This window comes from Xenopus tropicalis, chromosome 3, assembly GCF_000004195.4.
Source record: "Xenopus tropicalis strain Nigerian chromosome 3, UCB_Xtro_10.0, whole genome shotgun sequence".
NCBI classification, from domain to species: domain Eukaryota; kingdom Metazoa; phylum Chordata; class Amphibia; order Anura; family Pipidae; genus Xenopus; species Xenopus tropicalis.
Genome location: NC_030679.2, coordinates 64,847,874 through 64,861,838, shown reverse-complemented (window position 1 = coordinate 64,861,838; position 13,965 = coordinate 64,847,874). Strand labels below are relative to the sequence as shown.

Genomic DNA, 13,965 nt, shown 5'->3' with positions numbered 1-13,965 from the left:
CCGGGAATTTTGGACCACTCTTGCTTTGCAAACTGCTCCAGGTCTCTCTTATTGGAAGATCTCTCCACAGATGTTCAATGGGATTTAGATCTGGACTCATTGCTGGCCACTTCTGAACTCTCTAGCGCTTTGTTGCCATCAATTTCTGGGTGCTTTTTGACATATATTTGGGGTCATTGTCCTGCTAGAAGACCCAACATCTCGGATGCAAACCCAGCTTTCTGGCACTGGGCTCTACAGTGCGACCCAAATTCCTTTGGTAATCATCAGATTTCATGATGCCTTGCACACATTCAATATTCACATTCACATTGATAAAGGGCTGGAGTGAAGCCCGAAACGTTGCCTTTGGCACTTAGTAAAGATTCACATTTTTCAAAACAACCGGAGTGCTGCTGTTTTCTTCATTCTTGCACACATTCAAGGCACCTAGTGCCAGAGGCAGCAAAACAATCCCAAAACATCATTGAACTTCCACCATATTTCACTGAAGGTACTGTGTTCTTTTCTTTGTAGGCCTCTGTTTTCGGTAAAGAGCAGAATGATGTGCTTTGCCAAAAAGCTCTATCTTGGTCTCATCTGTTCACAAGACGTTTTCCCAGAAGGATTGTGGCTTACTCAAGTACATTTTGGCCAGGGCCGGAACTAGGGGTAGGCAGAAGAGGCAGCTGCCTAGGGCGCAATGATTAGGGGGCGCCAGGCAGAAGACTCTGCTGCCTACCACTAGTTCCCCTACTTTGCCATTGCCCCCGCCGCTAATGACAAGTGGCGGGGGCAATGACCCACGGCATCGCCCCCCCCGAACTGCGCATGCGTGCCAATGGAGGGGGCGGGGCAGCGAGGTGGGCGCCCGGACGGCTTGACCCGCCCCTGATTTTGGCAAACTGTAGTCTTGCTTTTTTTTATGTCTCTGTGTCAGCAGTGGGGTCCTCCTGGGTCTCCTGCCATAGCGTTTCATTTAATTTAAATGGCAACGGATAGTTTGTGCTGACACCAATGCTCCCTGAGCCTGCAGGCCCCACAGCTTCATATCTCCACAAATAAAAGATGGGGGAGCAAAAAGGCAAGTATACCTGCAAACTGGTAAATGTACACATGTTTTGAGCCCGTATGCCCTTATTACTTAAGTAGTATCGGTTGGTGCCTTACTATTCCCTCCAGCACTCGTTCTGACTACATGTGCCATTGAAAGAATATATCCACAAGCTCCTTTCCAGCCAGTTCTCACAACACGTTGAACACTTACTGGTCTGTTAACCCTTTTACTGCCAGCCATTTTGGTCAAAGCGGAACTTGTATTGCCAGACAGTTTTTGAACATTTTGCACTGTTTCACTTTAGGGGCCTTTGCTCGGGGGGACTTTTAGTTTACCAAGGAAAACAATATATTGTTTTTTTCAGAACAACCTAAGCTTTCAAAATATGGTAGAATTTTTGTGTAATTCCAATTCTGTAACAAGATATAGGCTTCTAAATGTCTAAAAATGCAAAAAAAATCAAATTTTCCATAATATAAATCACACATACTAGAAACAAAAATTATTTTATGCACGAATATACAACTGATTTGGAAAGTCCCATGTCTCCTGAACGTGCCAATACCAAATATATATAGTTTTATGGAGATTTCTCACTTGTATAGGTCAAAAACTCCCAGCAGTACACTACCAAATTCCCAAAGCACTGCTCCAAAAAAACTGCATACTTTGGATTTCAAGGCCAAAATTCCACTAACAGAAGGTTTATCCCAGAAAATTGTACATTTTTGGAAAGAACAGATTCTGGGGAATACAGAATAGGCACAACTGTCTGTCTACTCCAAACTATCAAGTCGCAATGCTTTCCTAAAGTTATTGGTTTTTATCAAAATTTGTGATTTTTTTTAAAAATCGCTTCAAAGCTTCCAGTCTATAGTATCTTATCTCCTACAGGTCATAAAGTAACCAAATAAAACACCCTAAATATGAATGCCTGGGGTCCACTGAACAGTTTGATGCCCAATATGTATAGGTTTACCCAAGTATGTGGCATGTAGGGGCCCGAATGTGAACATACCCCCATATATACTGTCATTTCTGTCATTTCAGCTCCTGCAAAATCAACACATTTACATCATTTTTGTAGCTTTATCTCACATATAAAGTACGCTCACCCCAGAAAGCCATATATTTTTGGAAAGTACACATTCCCGACAATCTAAAATGGGTACCCATGTCTTTCTACTCCAAAGTACCAAGCCACACAGCTTTTCTAAAGTTAGCAATTTTGATGACATTTCCAAAAATCCCCTCAAAGCTTCCATTTTGAAGCATCTTATCTCCCACATAGCATTAGGTACCAAGATAAAACACCCTGAATTTGAACGCCAGGGGTCCACTGAACAGTTTGATGCCCAATATGCATAGATATACCAAAGTCTGCGGTATGTACTGAACCCAAAATGAAAATAGCGCATAAGGATTTCTCGCCTGCCAGCTCAGCTTTTGCACACAGAGCCCCCTGTCAGTGTATTATGTGCCAAAACTTCCCCTAACTATACAGAGACCCCCACAAAACCATATATTTTTGGAAAGTACACATTCTGACAAATCCAACAAGGGTAAAGAGTCCTTTCTACACCAAAGTACCAATCTGCAAAGCTTTCCTAAAGTTATCGGTTTTTATGACATTTCAGAAAATCGCCTAAAAATTTTGCAATTTGCCGCATTTATCTCACACAACTTCTTGCGTACAAAGGCAAGTCACCCCAAATAGGAACACCAGAGGCCTACTGAACAGTTTGATGCCCAATATGCATAGATATACCAAAGTCTGCGGTATGTACTGAACCCAAAATGAAAATAGCGCATAAGGATTTCTCGCCTGCCAACTCAGCTTTTGCACACAGAGCCCCCTGTCAGTGTATTATGTGCAGTAACCCCCCCTAACTATACAGTGACCCCCAGAAAACCATATATTTTTGGAAAGTACACATTCTGATGAATTCAAAATAGGTAAAGTTATTTTTGTACACCAAAGTTACACCTGGCAAAGCTACGCTAAAAACAGATCAGGAACACTTATATAGGGATAAAATGTGAAAAAACCACAAAAATTGTGCAAATCAGTGAAACAAAATAAGTTACATGACAGTGTAATTAGTGGCCAGAATATCTGATCCAATAGTTACGCTGTCAAAATAAACAGTTTTTAGGTAAAAGAAAATAAAAACAAAGTGGTAAAATGAAAAAAAAAAAAAAAAGCAAAACAAAAAAAAACCAAAGTGTTTGTGTATACATGTGTGTACATGTGTAAAAGTTGTGTGATAGTGTGTAAGTGTGTATGAGTGTAAATAAGTGTATAAAAGTGTGAAAAATGAAAAAAAAAAAAAATAAAAAAATAAAAAAATGCTAAAATGTGTGCTGTAAGTGTGTGTAAATGTATGTAAGTGTGTATAAATGTATGTAAATGTGTGTATAAGTGTGTAAAAGTGTGTAAATGCAAGAAAAAAAAAACTCCTTACCTGTTCCTGAAGACCCGATCGCCTCCTTCCTCAGTTGGGCCGGCGCTGGGGGAGAGGGAGGAAGCAGGAAGCAGCAGACGCGATGCGATCGCGTCTGCTGCTTCCTGGAGGGTCCTGCGAGCGATCGGCTCGCAGGACCCTGATGACAGCCCCCCTGGCACATTGCCCAGGGGGGCTGTCATTGTTAGAAGCTCTCTGCAGCGGCGGCACATGCCGCCGCTGCAGAGAGCAGCGCTTAAACGCCAACAACGTATGAGACACGTCGTTGGCGTTTAAGCCCTTTTACTGCCAGCACGTATGCCATACGTGCTTGGCAGTAAAAGAGTTAAAGGAACAGTAACACCAAAAAATGAAAGTGTATAGAAGTAACTAAAATATAATGTGCTGTTGCCCTGCACTGGTAAACGTTCAGAAAGTCTACTATAATTTATATAAATAAGCTGCGATGTAGCCATTCAAAGGAGAAAAGGCACAGGCACATAGCAGATAACCGATAAAACACAATTGTATTCTACAGAACTTATCTTTTATCTGCTATGTAACCTGGGCCTTTTCTCCTTTTTTCCAGCTTGAATGGCGGCCCCGTGGCTACACAGCAGCTTATTATATAAATTATAGTAGTGTTACTGAAGCAAACACACCAGTTTTACTTTAAAGCTCTTTCATTTTTTGGTGTTACTGTTCCTTTAATCACCGAACAAGCAAGGCATTGTGGGAATAGGAATCTTGGCTGGCGGACTTATATTATGACCAGCATTGCAGGGAATTGAAAAGTATAGATGCTGCCTTCAGTAGTAATTATATTTTCAAATAACTTCAAATCATTGGCCATTTTAAGTGTATATTGCATAAGTTACTTGCAATTAAACTGCTTTCACTGTGCAAAGTTTTATACTTCAGTTTACTTCTATTTTAAGAAAAACAAATATGTAAAGGTTATAGTACCCCTTAAAAAATGTTATGCACAAATCACTACAACGATATTGGCTTGTTCTATAGAATATCAAATTATCTGCCAGCACACCATAAAACACTGATTGAATACAAATCAGACATATTGCAAATTAAAACTGTAAAAGTGGCAGCCCTGAAAGGGCATATAATGGATTGATGGAACGAGGCTTCATTATCATCAGTTTTAAGAAGTATTAACACATGGGATTGCTGCAACTTTCTTCCATCTAACAGGAATGAGAAGAGCTGTAAGTGGTCCTCTGTCTGGGATTATTACCTTAGGTGATGACTTTATAAATGCTACTTAGCTTTTTTTCTCCCCCATTCATGTTTTGAGTAAAAAAAAATGTTTTTTTTTTTTTACAAATTCAGTTCCTGCAAGTAACAAATTCTAATATGTACAAACCTAGCTAAAGACATTTTGTTACTTTGGGTTCCTTTTATCTAGTGGAATTGAACAGCTGAATTTTTATACGGATATTGAAAAGTGTAGAGGCTTCTTAGTAAATATAGGTAAAGGTTTGGTGATTTCTATACCTTCCTAAGATCATTAGCCTATTCCACTGGCCGGACAGACATTCACTGTATTCTGTCAAAGATCAAAGTAAACAGATTCAGTCTGTAACATTCAACAAAAGGACTACTTGTACTTTTCACCGATCTAGTGCAATAAAGTCAGTGTTCAGTCGCTGAGCTCTTCCTCATCACTAAAATAAGTACTTTTCTTTATTCTAGGACGTCTTGAATCTTCTGATGTAGAAGCTTCAGCTGCATCATGTCTGTATTTGTTTTTCTCTTCCTCAATTCTTGCTTGCTGTGACAGCAAAACATAAAAAAAAGCATTATGAACAAGTATTAAAGGAGAAGGAGTTCTCTATCAAAAAGAAACACATGATTTCTTGTCTCCTTTTTTGTAAACATGTTCGTCGATATCAGACTTCCTCTCTCAGAAAAATCCTTCATCAAGTTGTATATCATAGGCCAAAAATCAATTGGTTCAGTACACTACAAACATATGTATAACCAGACTAAAATAAGGTCCAATTGCTTATCTGAGTAACTCACATTTTTTACAAACACATGCATTAGACGAAATACTAACTTATCAATAATTGTTAGAAACAATATCTAAAAAGGATGTGCTCTAAAATGGTTATATTTATATTGTATATATGATTTTTTTTTTTTTTTTGGTCAAATAGCAATACACGCCAAATGTTTATTTAAATTTGTATGGGCATTTTGCTAGGGTGTTCTGGTCACTTACTGGCATTACATTTTTAGTTCTTAAAGGGACAGCAACAGACTGTAAAATCTATTCTGCTTGCACATAACACCTTTGTCTTCTAGACTGTAGATTTCACAGGGTCTAATATGGTCCATATTATGATGCTCAAAATACAGATGATTCAGATAAAATCAAACAGATTTGAACACACATTTAGTCCTTTGCCAAACCAAATCCAAACCCATAATGCCATGTTTCAATATATTTCTTTTAGATCATAAACATTTAGACATTTTGATCACATTAGAATAAGTAAATAGGGTTCCTGTTGTGGGAACTGGACACCCCAGTCATGAATGCAATAAAACCATACATAAGATTTCAGGCACAAAAAACAAACAAGTACTTTACTTTAGAAGTATAAACTATCAACTCTAGTAAGGAATTTTCCCAACTAATCTCCCATGATTCCTGGATAATACTTTTAAATGCAGGTCCTGCATTACTGTTTGAAGTATCAGAACCGGGGTATACAAGTGGACGGATAATATATATTTTTTTAATTTACATTTAAAAAAATTCCTTCAAAACAATTTAAAATGAATAGTATTTATTGCGCAAAAGTTTTTTCTTTTGGGGGGGGGGGGTTATATCCCATCTAATGTATACATTTTGTTATGAGCATGCATATGTACACACAAACATTTTATATATTTTTTGTGTTTGTAAAGAAGCCAGTACCTGAAAAGCTATGGCCTGGCTAAGGCTATCCAGAGCTGGGTCTTCTCCTTCATCTTCACTTTCATCCTCTTCAAAACTGGTGAAAAAGAAATAAATATGGGATAATGTAGTACTGATAATTTTGTGTGCAATAAAAATATGCCAGAAAAAAAACACAAAAAAAACTTACACTTCCGCTTCAACAATCTTTTTTCTTTTCTTTTTCTCTTTTTTTTGAGGTGGTTCCCGTTCACCTAGCATATTTTTGGGACATGCATAACTTAGGTGCCCAGTATCCTTTAAAATAGGTAAAGTAAAAAATGACATTATTTAACATTTTTGTACTGCTTAATAATACATAATAAAAATGATTAATAGACTTAAATATTTGTCATCAGCAAAAACAAAAGCATTGAGAGAGGAAACAACTCCTATTTTCCTATTTTCTCTCCATGATGGAAGTTTCAGTTAAATGTGTGTATATAAAAGCATGTACAGGTTAGCTTTTAGTATGCATGGAGAGGGTAATCTTCCACTTAAAATCTATTAATTATTGGACACTATACAACTGTGCAATAAATAAGATTAAATTGTAATCTCTAGCACCATCATATTTTAAACATGGTCAACATTCATTATAGCATGTCACTAAGCACTGTCATGTTAAAACTGTTTAAAGCACATGAAAACCCTATTCCACTGGGCCGTAAAAAATGTTAGGCACCCTCCATTGAATGAATTGAGGTTGTGGAATGCCCTTCCTATTGATCTGGTAATGGCAGATTCTGTTAATTCCTTTAAGAGGGGCCTGGATAAGTTCTTGAACAAGCAGAATATCCAAGGCTATTGTGATACTAATATCTACAGTCAGTATTACGGTAGTGGTTGTATATATCATCCTGATGACGATCCTGTGGTGATCGAAACGCGTAGATGGTATGCTGAAATAAATCACTGACCTGATATATATGTGAGTGTATAGATTGGTAAGTATAGGTTGTGTGTGCTGGGTTTACTTGGAAGGGTTGAACTTGATGGACTCTGGTCTTTTTTCAACACTATGTAACTGCTAGGCCAGTGCCCTTAAAAAAAAAAAAAAAAAAAAAACTCCACTGGCCCAGGGAAAGTGTTGCACTGGTGCTTTGTATACCTTTTCTCAGCATCCCTAATGCCAAACACTGCAGCAGAGAATTTTTTTGAAAATTAAATTATATTCACTTGAGGATGCCTAAAATTATGTTAATATTTGTCTGATGCTCCAAGAATTTCCATGTGACCCATTGCTTGCTGACTACATAGCACGTACAGCCTAGCAAGCAAAGCAACAGCCTACCAATGACATAGCACCTTTTCATTCAAGCCTATAACCTAAATCCTCAGAAATGCAATTACCCACTGAGCACCCCTAATCTTCCGTCATACACTCACTAACCACTGGTTTTCACTCTGCACTTACTGTCACTTTACACACCAACACGAACTCTAACGCCATGCTAGTTACCTTGACTTTATGTCTCAGCCACACTCCCTTTTAGAATGTAAGCTCTTGTGAGCAGGGCCCTCTCCCCAGTGTTTCCAATCCTTATCCAACTGTAACTGTAAGCTATTTTTTGTGAATTGTCTATATGTACATGTTAACCGTTTTGTCTTTTGTACCCCTTTATTCTGCAAAGCGCTGCGTGAATTGATGGCGCTATATAAATAATAATAGCACATACATACAGTTCCAGGTTTAAAACGTTTTACTACAAGAAAAAGTTTTGCCCAGTAACACTTCACTAAGCACCATTAATCTGGTGAAACAGCAGGCAGATAAATGGTTAATGGCATAGAATTTGTCCCTAAAATCCAGAGTATTTTCTTAACTCACCCCACACTCATAACATCTGGATTTATCAGTGTAATTTCGCCTCCGGATGAATTCTGTTGCTCTGCCATTGTCTATAGCAATGCTTGCTTTAATTGCTCTACCAAACAACTAAATGAAAAAGGTACAAGTTACACATTTTAATTGTAGCCAATTAGTAAAATAGATAAAACAAATTCAGAGTTTGTGTAACGTACTTGTTTATTGTTTAAGCCTCTAACACAGTTCTGTGAAGATTCCTTATCTAGAAATAAAACAAATGCTACCCCTTTGCTCCTCCGAGAATCTTTGTCCTTCAGTATTGTGACCCTTATTATAAAAACAAGGATAGAAATTTACAGAGTGAGAGGTACACAAGTTATGTTCATTTTATCCACATTATAAAATAAATCATTCCTCAGTATTCCTCTAGTAGTGTATTTTGAGGAGGAATAAGTTCGCAAAGAGGCCTGGTTCTGTCACACTATTACTGGGCACTGCAAAGCATTATCTTGCACTACTGAACTCTAACGCAAGGTTCAACGGTAGTGCCAGTCTCAAACTACACCAAACAATCAACATACTGAAATGAATCTTAACCCTAATTTCCAAATTAAAATTTTAAAAGAATCAATCTGCTTTTAACTAGAATTATATTTTTCTCATTTCTTTAAAAACTAATTTACCAACTACAGCATCAGTAGTAGACATAGAGTGCAAAGTATGTGGTAATAATAGTAAAAAGGGTCAAACTTCACTTACTTGACTACTTTTCCATACTTTGAAAAAATCTAGAAACGCATAAAACCCACAATTAGACCAGCATGGTAAACAATGCTTATTGTACAATACACTTAAAAATCAAAACAGTAAGATCACTAATGTGGAATATTACTCATTAACTAGTTTGCTGAAAATGGTTTCAGACTGGCATCCCTGGGCTACATTTAAAGGAACAGTAACACCAAAAAATTAAAGAGTTTTAAAGTAAATGAAATATAATGTACTGTTGCCCTGCACTGGTTAAAGTTGTGTGTTTGCTACAGTAACTCTACTATAGTTTATATATAATAAGCTGCTATGTAGCCATGGGGGCAGCCATTCAAGCTGGAAAAAAGGAGAAAAGGCACAGGTTACATAGCAGATAATGGATAAGCTCTGTAGAATACAATAGTGTTTTATCTGTTATCTACTAAGTGCCTGTGCCTTTTCTCCTTTGAATGGCTGCCCCCATGGCTACACAGCTGCATTCATTATATAAACCATAGTAGTGTTTCTGAGGCAAACACCCCAGTTGTACCAGTGCAGGGCAGCAGTACATTATATTGGAATTTCTTTTATACACTTGAATTTTTTGGTGTTACTGTTCCTTTAATCAGTTATGGTCATTTAACCATGAGTCAATATAAAATGAATGAAGAATTCTTCAGGAGCAGAGGAACAACAAACACTTACCCGGTGTAAGTCATTATTGGTTAGCGAAAAGGGAAGATTTGACACATACACTGTGCTTTTACTAGGCGCTAGTCCTCCACTCATGTTCTTAAATTAAAAAAAAAAAAAAAAAAGAGACAAAAGATTCAGGTCTCATGTAACATACCTCAAGAATTAACAGAAAATCTCATGATCACAAATACACATTTTTGTTATTAAACAGGTGTTAGTTTGCTGCTTCCATGTTTAAAGGAGAATTAAACCCTAAAAATGAACATGGTCAGACATGCCATATTTTTTATAACAAACTTATTAACCAGCCTAAAGGTTCAACATTTCTATAATAGTAATAATACAGTCCTTTAAAATTTCCACAGGGGGTGACCATACTGGACACGTCTGTCAGAGTGTCTGCGACACTCACATGCTCAGGGTGCTCTAAACATCTGTTGAGAAACTAAGCTTGGGTGTCATCAGAAATTATCAAGCTAAGAAAATGATGTTTGTCATATAAGCTGATCCTAATGGGCTAGTACTAATAGCACTGGCTTCAGAGCTGCCATGCAATAATCTTCTGTGGTAATTACTACTGAACGTTATAGTGTGACATTTATATTCTATATTTACAGTATATTGTGAGACAGTTGCTAAACTCAGTAACTGACAGCAGCACAGAGCATGTGCAGTGAATCGGCAAAAAAGAAGATAGGAAGCTACTGGAAGCATGTTTTGGGGCACAGATCTTCAATGCTAAATGGCTGTGGTTGGCTTGGGCTGGTACAAAACCTCAAAACATAATTTACAACATTTCTATCCTACATCTTTAGTTAAAGGAGAAGGAAAGGCTAGTAAAGAGTTAATCTCAAGCAGCAGGCATACCTTCAGTTGTCTCAATAGTGCCCTTAAGTCTCCCCATATTTCACCTGTTCAGATGATCAGAAGCCAAACAGGAAGAAAAAACGCTGAGCTGTGTAAAGAAAGTTCCCATAATGCCTCACTCCTGCACAGACATGCAGACAAAGTGAACATGCTCAGTTAGTAAGACTATGGGGCACATTTACTAATCCTCGAATCTGAATGGGAAAAAAATCGGATTGGAAACAAAAATGTTGCGACTTTTTCATTGCTGTTGCAATTGTAAATGGCGGAAAAACCAATCCGAATTTTGGTGACTAAAAAGTCGCGGAAAATATACGATAAAGTCGTAACAGCGACGAAAAAGTCGCGCAAAATACAAAAAAAACCCGCAACAGCGACGAAAAAGTTGAAAAAAAAATGATCATTACGAAAAAAACGCATTCGGACGTTCGTGGATTAGTAAATGTGCCCCTATGAGTCAGCTTCCTGCTGATTGGCTCATATCCTCATTCCTAAGGGGGGGGGGGGAGTGAGTTCTTAGCATTCTTGAGGGAGGGGGGAGCAGGAGAGGGGAGAGAGCTGCGTGTCTCTGGCACAGGAATTACAGACACAACAAATCTTTTTTCAGAGAAGTCAGAGCAGTAGTTCTGTGAGTGCTTATGGCTGTATTTACATAGACCTTTCTGATAAAGCTTACAGAGTTTTTACCTTTTTTACTCCTTTAAACTTTAGTTCTCCTTTAAGACTGATAATTCTGTCTGTTTATGGGTAACTGTGGGTGACAGCTGGTGTGATCTAACTTCTCTGTGAAATGGGGATCCCCTGCCAGCCCTGGTCTTCATCAACACCCTTCTGGCCCTGAAACTTTCTACTGAGGAATAGACAAAGAACCTGAACATTTCAGAGTTAGGAGTAAACGAAGGGTAAAAGTTTAGTTTTGTTCAGTTTCCCCCAGTCTTCTCCTCAAAGGGGCCATACACGGGCATATTTAAGCTGTGGATTCAGGTCTTTCGGACCAATTTGGCAGCTTACAGGAGAACTAAAGCTTAACTAAAGAAATAGGCTAGAAATGTTCTACATTTCAGCCATTTTGCTGGGAAGATCTGTGCCACCGAAGATGCCCCCAGTAGCTCCCCATCTTTTCTGCTGATTGACTGCATGCTCTGTGCTGCGGTCACTTACTGAGCTTAGGGGCCAAAACTGGCAATAAACTGTATATACAGAATATAAATTTAACAGTATGCGGCTGATTAGTAATTCATTCGGATTCACATAACATGGCAGCTCTGAAACCAGTACAATTAGCATCAGAATTTAATAATCAGCCCTGTAGCATCAGTTTATAAGACAGGCCGGCCTCATTTTCTGCTTGATAATTTGCAACGACCCCTAAGCTCAGATTCCCAACAGCTGCTCAGAGCTCACTGAACATGCGCACTGTCCCAGACAGTTCTAACAAAATCCAAAATGAGGAGCTCCTCTGACAACTGCAAAGACCTATATCATTACTACTATAGGGATGCTGAAATTTTTGGCTAGTACAGGCCTCCCTGGCCAATACCTGTGCAAATATCAGGCAGGCTTGATTTTCATGTCAGATAGAGCTGATGCAGTCCACGCTCTGACTTTATCCCCTTCATTGTACAGCGAGGTGCCCAAGGTGGGCATATTGGAGCAAAGATTTGCTAATTTGGCAACCTTGCCAAACAAGTGAATCTTACAATGCATGGGCACTTAAAGTTAGCCCTTGTTCCATCCCTAAATTGTCACAAATTAGACCTTGCATGACCAAAGACACTAACACCCTCCAACGCCACTGTGAAAAAGTGGCCAAAAAACTTAAGATTACTTTTGGTCAAATGTATCTCATCCTAAATTTGTCTTTTTGTGCCCCTAAATTGTAAAAAACCCATATAGTTTTAGCTATAGTTTTCACATAAAACAATGCCTTTTATTCCAGAGTAATTGGACCTATTGGACCTTTGCCTTCCAAGAAAAAACTAAATGGACATCTTTCTCCCAGACATACGTTTTAACAAGCCAAGAAAACAATGAATGACTTAGTCTTGGTCAAAACATTAGAAGCTGAGGCTCTGGTGGAAGCAGCGTGTATTGCGGACAACGTCAACAAAAACCGAAATACTTTTTTCTTAACAAAAGCAAGAAGAAATAAAAAATGCAATTGTGAACACACGCCAGCCGACCCAGCAACACAGACTTACCGCATATTACTAGCAACTTCTATTTCTGTCACACTTAAGCACAACATCCTAACTCATCACTCCCCCATAGAGATTACGTGCAGCGTCACCGCGCTTATATACGGGAGTGTGACGTCACTATCTCGCGAGATGAAACCTGTGAGGTCCGGCTTTGCTGTCCGGCAGTAGCCCAGAAGCTAGATACTGACGGTGCTGCGGGACTTTTAAACAGCGGTCCGGGGCTGCGTCAAGGAAATTGGGACTGTTCCGGAAAAAGCGGGACTTTTGGGCGGTATGCATCATTACACGTCATGTTTATTTCCTCTTAAATACATAGGTCCTTCCTGCTCGTTTCATTTGACTTTCCCTCGATGCGTTATTCCTCGGATTTCAGGTGCTTTTCTGGTACTGTTGAATTATATCTTTCCCCAACAAATTTACAGAGCAGCGCTGAGACTCGTACAGTTACCGGAAGCCACAGGTTAGATATCCCTGTGCGCAGGTGGAGCCGGGGTGCCTGTTTAGTTAGGCATTGTTCCACAATACATAAGCCCAAGTGCCCCCTGCCTCTGTCAGTGGGTTCCATAGCACTTTATATGACATCTCCATTTCATTCTGGTGCTTAAACATGTCATCTTTGTAATTATCTACCTGCCAAAAGCAAGTGGTAGGTCAGCACTGCTCATAATATAAGAGAGGTTCTTGTGAAAAATCTGTGCTGCTTCTGCATTGCCGTATTTGCAAGTGCTTTACTGGTTAGAGGTGGATATGCATTTAAAAGAGAAGGAAAGGCTAATAAAGAGTTAAAGGCAACGCAAAATATATTTTTTTGCTTAATAAAAGAAAACCAAAATTCTAAGCAGCTTTGCAATATACATTTATTACAAATTTCTAATTTTTGAGTTATTTGTATGTATAATTTCTATTAAAAGCAGTGTTTGCCTGTCCTTTTCTATTCTCTGCCTTGGTGGCTCTGACTGTTGACATTGTCAGCAGACTGACAGACCTGCCTTGCTGGAGGAGACTGACAGTTGCAACATTGTTTAAAAAGTAGCAACTAGGAGTTCAGCAAATGCTGCTTTCAGTAGCAATTACATTTACAAATAAATTTTAATGCGCTACACATTATTAATTATTTCATATTGGAAAATTGCTTAGAATTATGTTTTCTTTTATTATGCAAAAAATTATTTTTGGGTTGACATGCCCTTTAATCTCAAGCA

The 13,965-nt window shown here is 38.5% G+C and overlaps 2 protein-coding genes across 8 annotated transcripts in view; one reads left to right on the top strand and one right to left on the bottom strand.

Annotated features, from left to right (window-relative positions):
* Positions 1-4,383: 4,383 nt before the first annotated feature.
* zcrb1 (zinc finger CCHC-type and RNA binding motif containing 1) lies at positions 4,384-12,897 on the bottom strand. 2 transcript variants are annotated; one of them, XM_012958532.3, is made up of 8 exons: positions 12,764-12,897; positions 9,705-9,791; positions 9,012-9,040; positions 8,468-8,579; positions 8,274-8,381; positions 6,594-6,700; positions 6,425-6,500; positions 4,384-5,269 (listed from the first exon to the last, which is right to left on the bottom strand). In XM_012958532.3, the coding sequence occupies exons 2-8, from the start codon at positions 9,786-9,788 to the stop codon at positions 5,138-5,140; spliced, it is 648 nt and encodes a 215-aa protein (XP_012813986.1). In that variant the 5' UTR covers positions 9,789-9,791; positions 12,764-12,897; the 3' UTR covers positions 4,384-5,137.
* A 3-nt stretch (positions 12,898-12,900) lies between these two features.
* pphln1 (periphilin 1) overlaps positions 12,901-13,965 on the top strand; it is a 55,477-nt gene continuing 54,412 nt past the window's right edge. For 2 of the 6 annotated variants that reach the window (XM_031897775.1, XM_012958754.2), the window contains exon 1: positions 12,901-13,034. The gene's annotated coding sequence lies outside the window, so the exon portion shown is untranslated. Of the gene's footprint in view, positions 13,035-13,127; positions 13,148-13,202; positions 13,224-13,965 lie in introns of those variants that run through there. The other 4 variants (XM_012958753.2, NM_203648.1, XM_031897777.1 and 1 more) reach the window with 4 other exon arrangements.

Coding starts and splice junctions, on each gene's coding strand:
- zcrb1 (XM_012958532.3), bottom strand. CDS start 9,788: ATGAGTGGAGGACTAGCGCCTAGTAAAAGCACAGTGTATGTGTCAAAT. Junction 8,580..9,011: donor AAGTATGGAAAAGTAGTCAA/GTAAGTGAAGTT, acceptor TTTTATAATAAG/GGTCACAATACTGAAGGACA. Junction 6,701..8,273: donor CCAGATGTTATGAGTGTGGG/GTGAGTTAAGAA, acceptor CCTATTTTAAAG/GATACTGGGCACCTAAGTTA.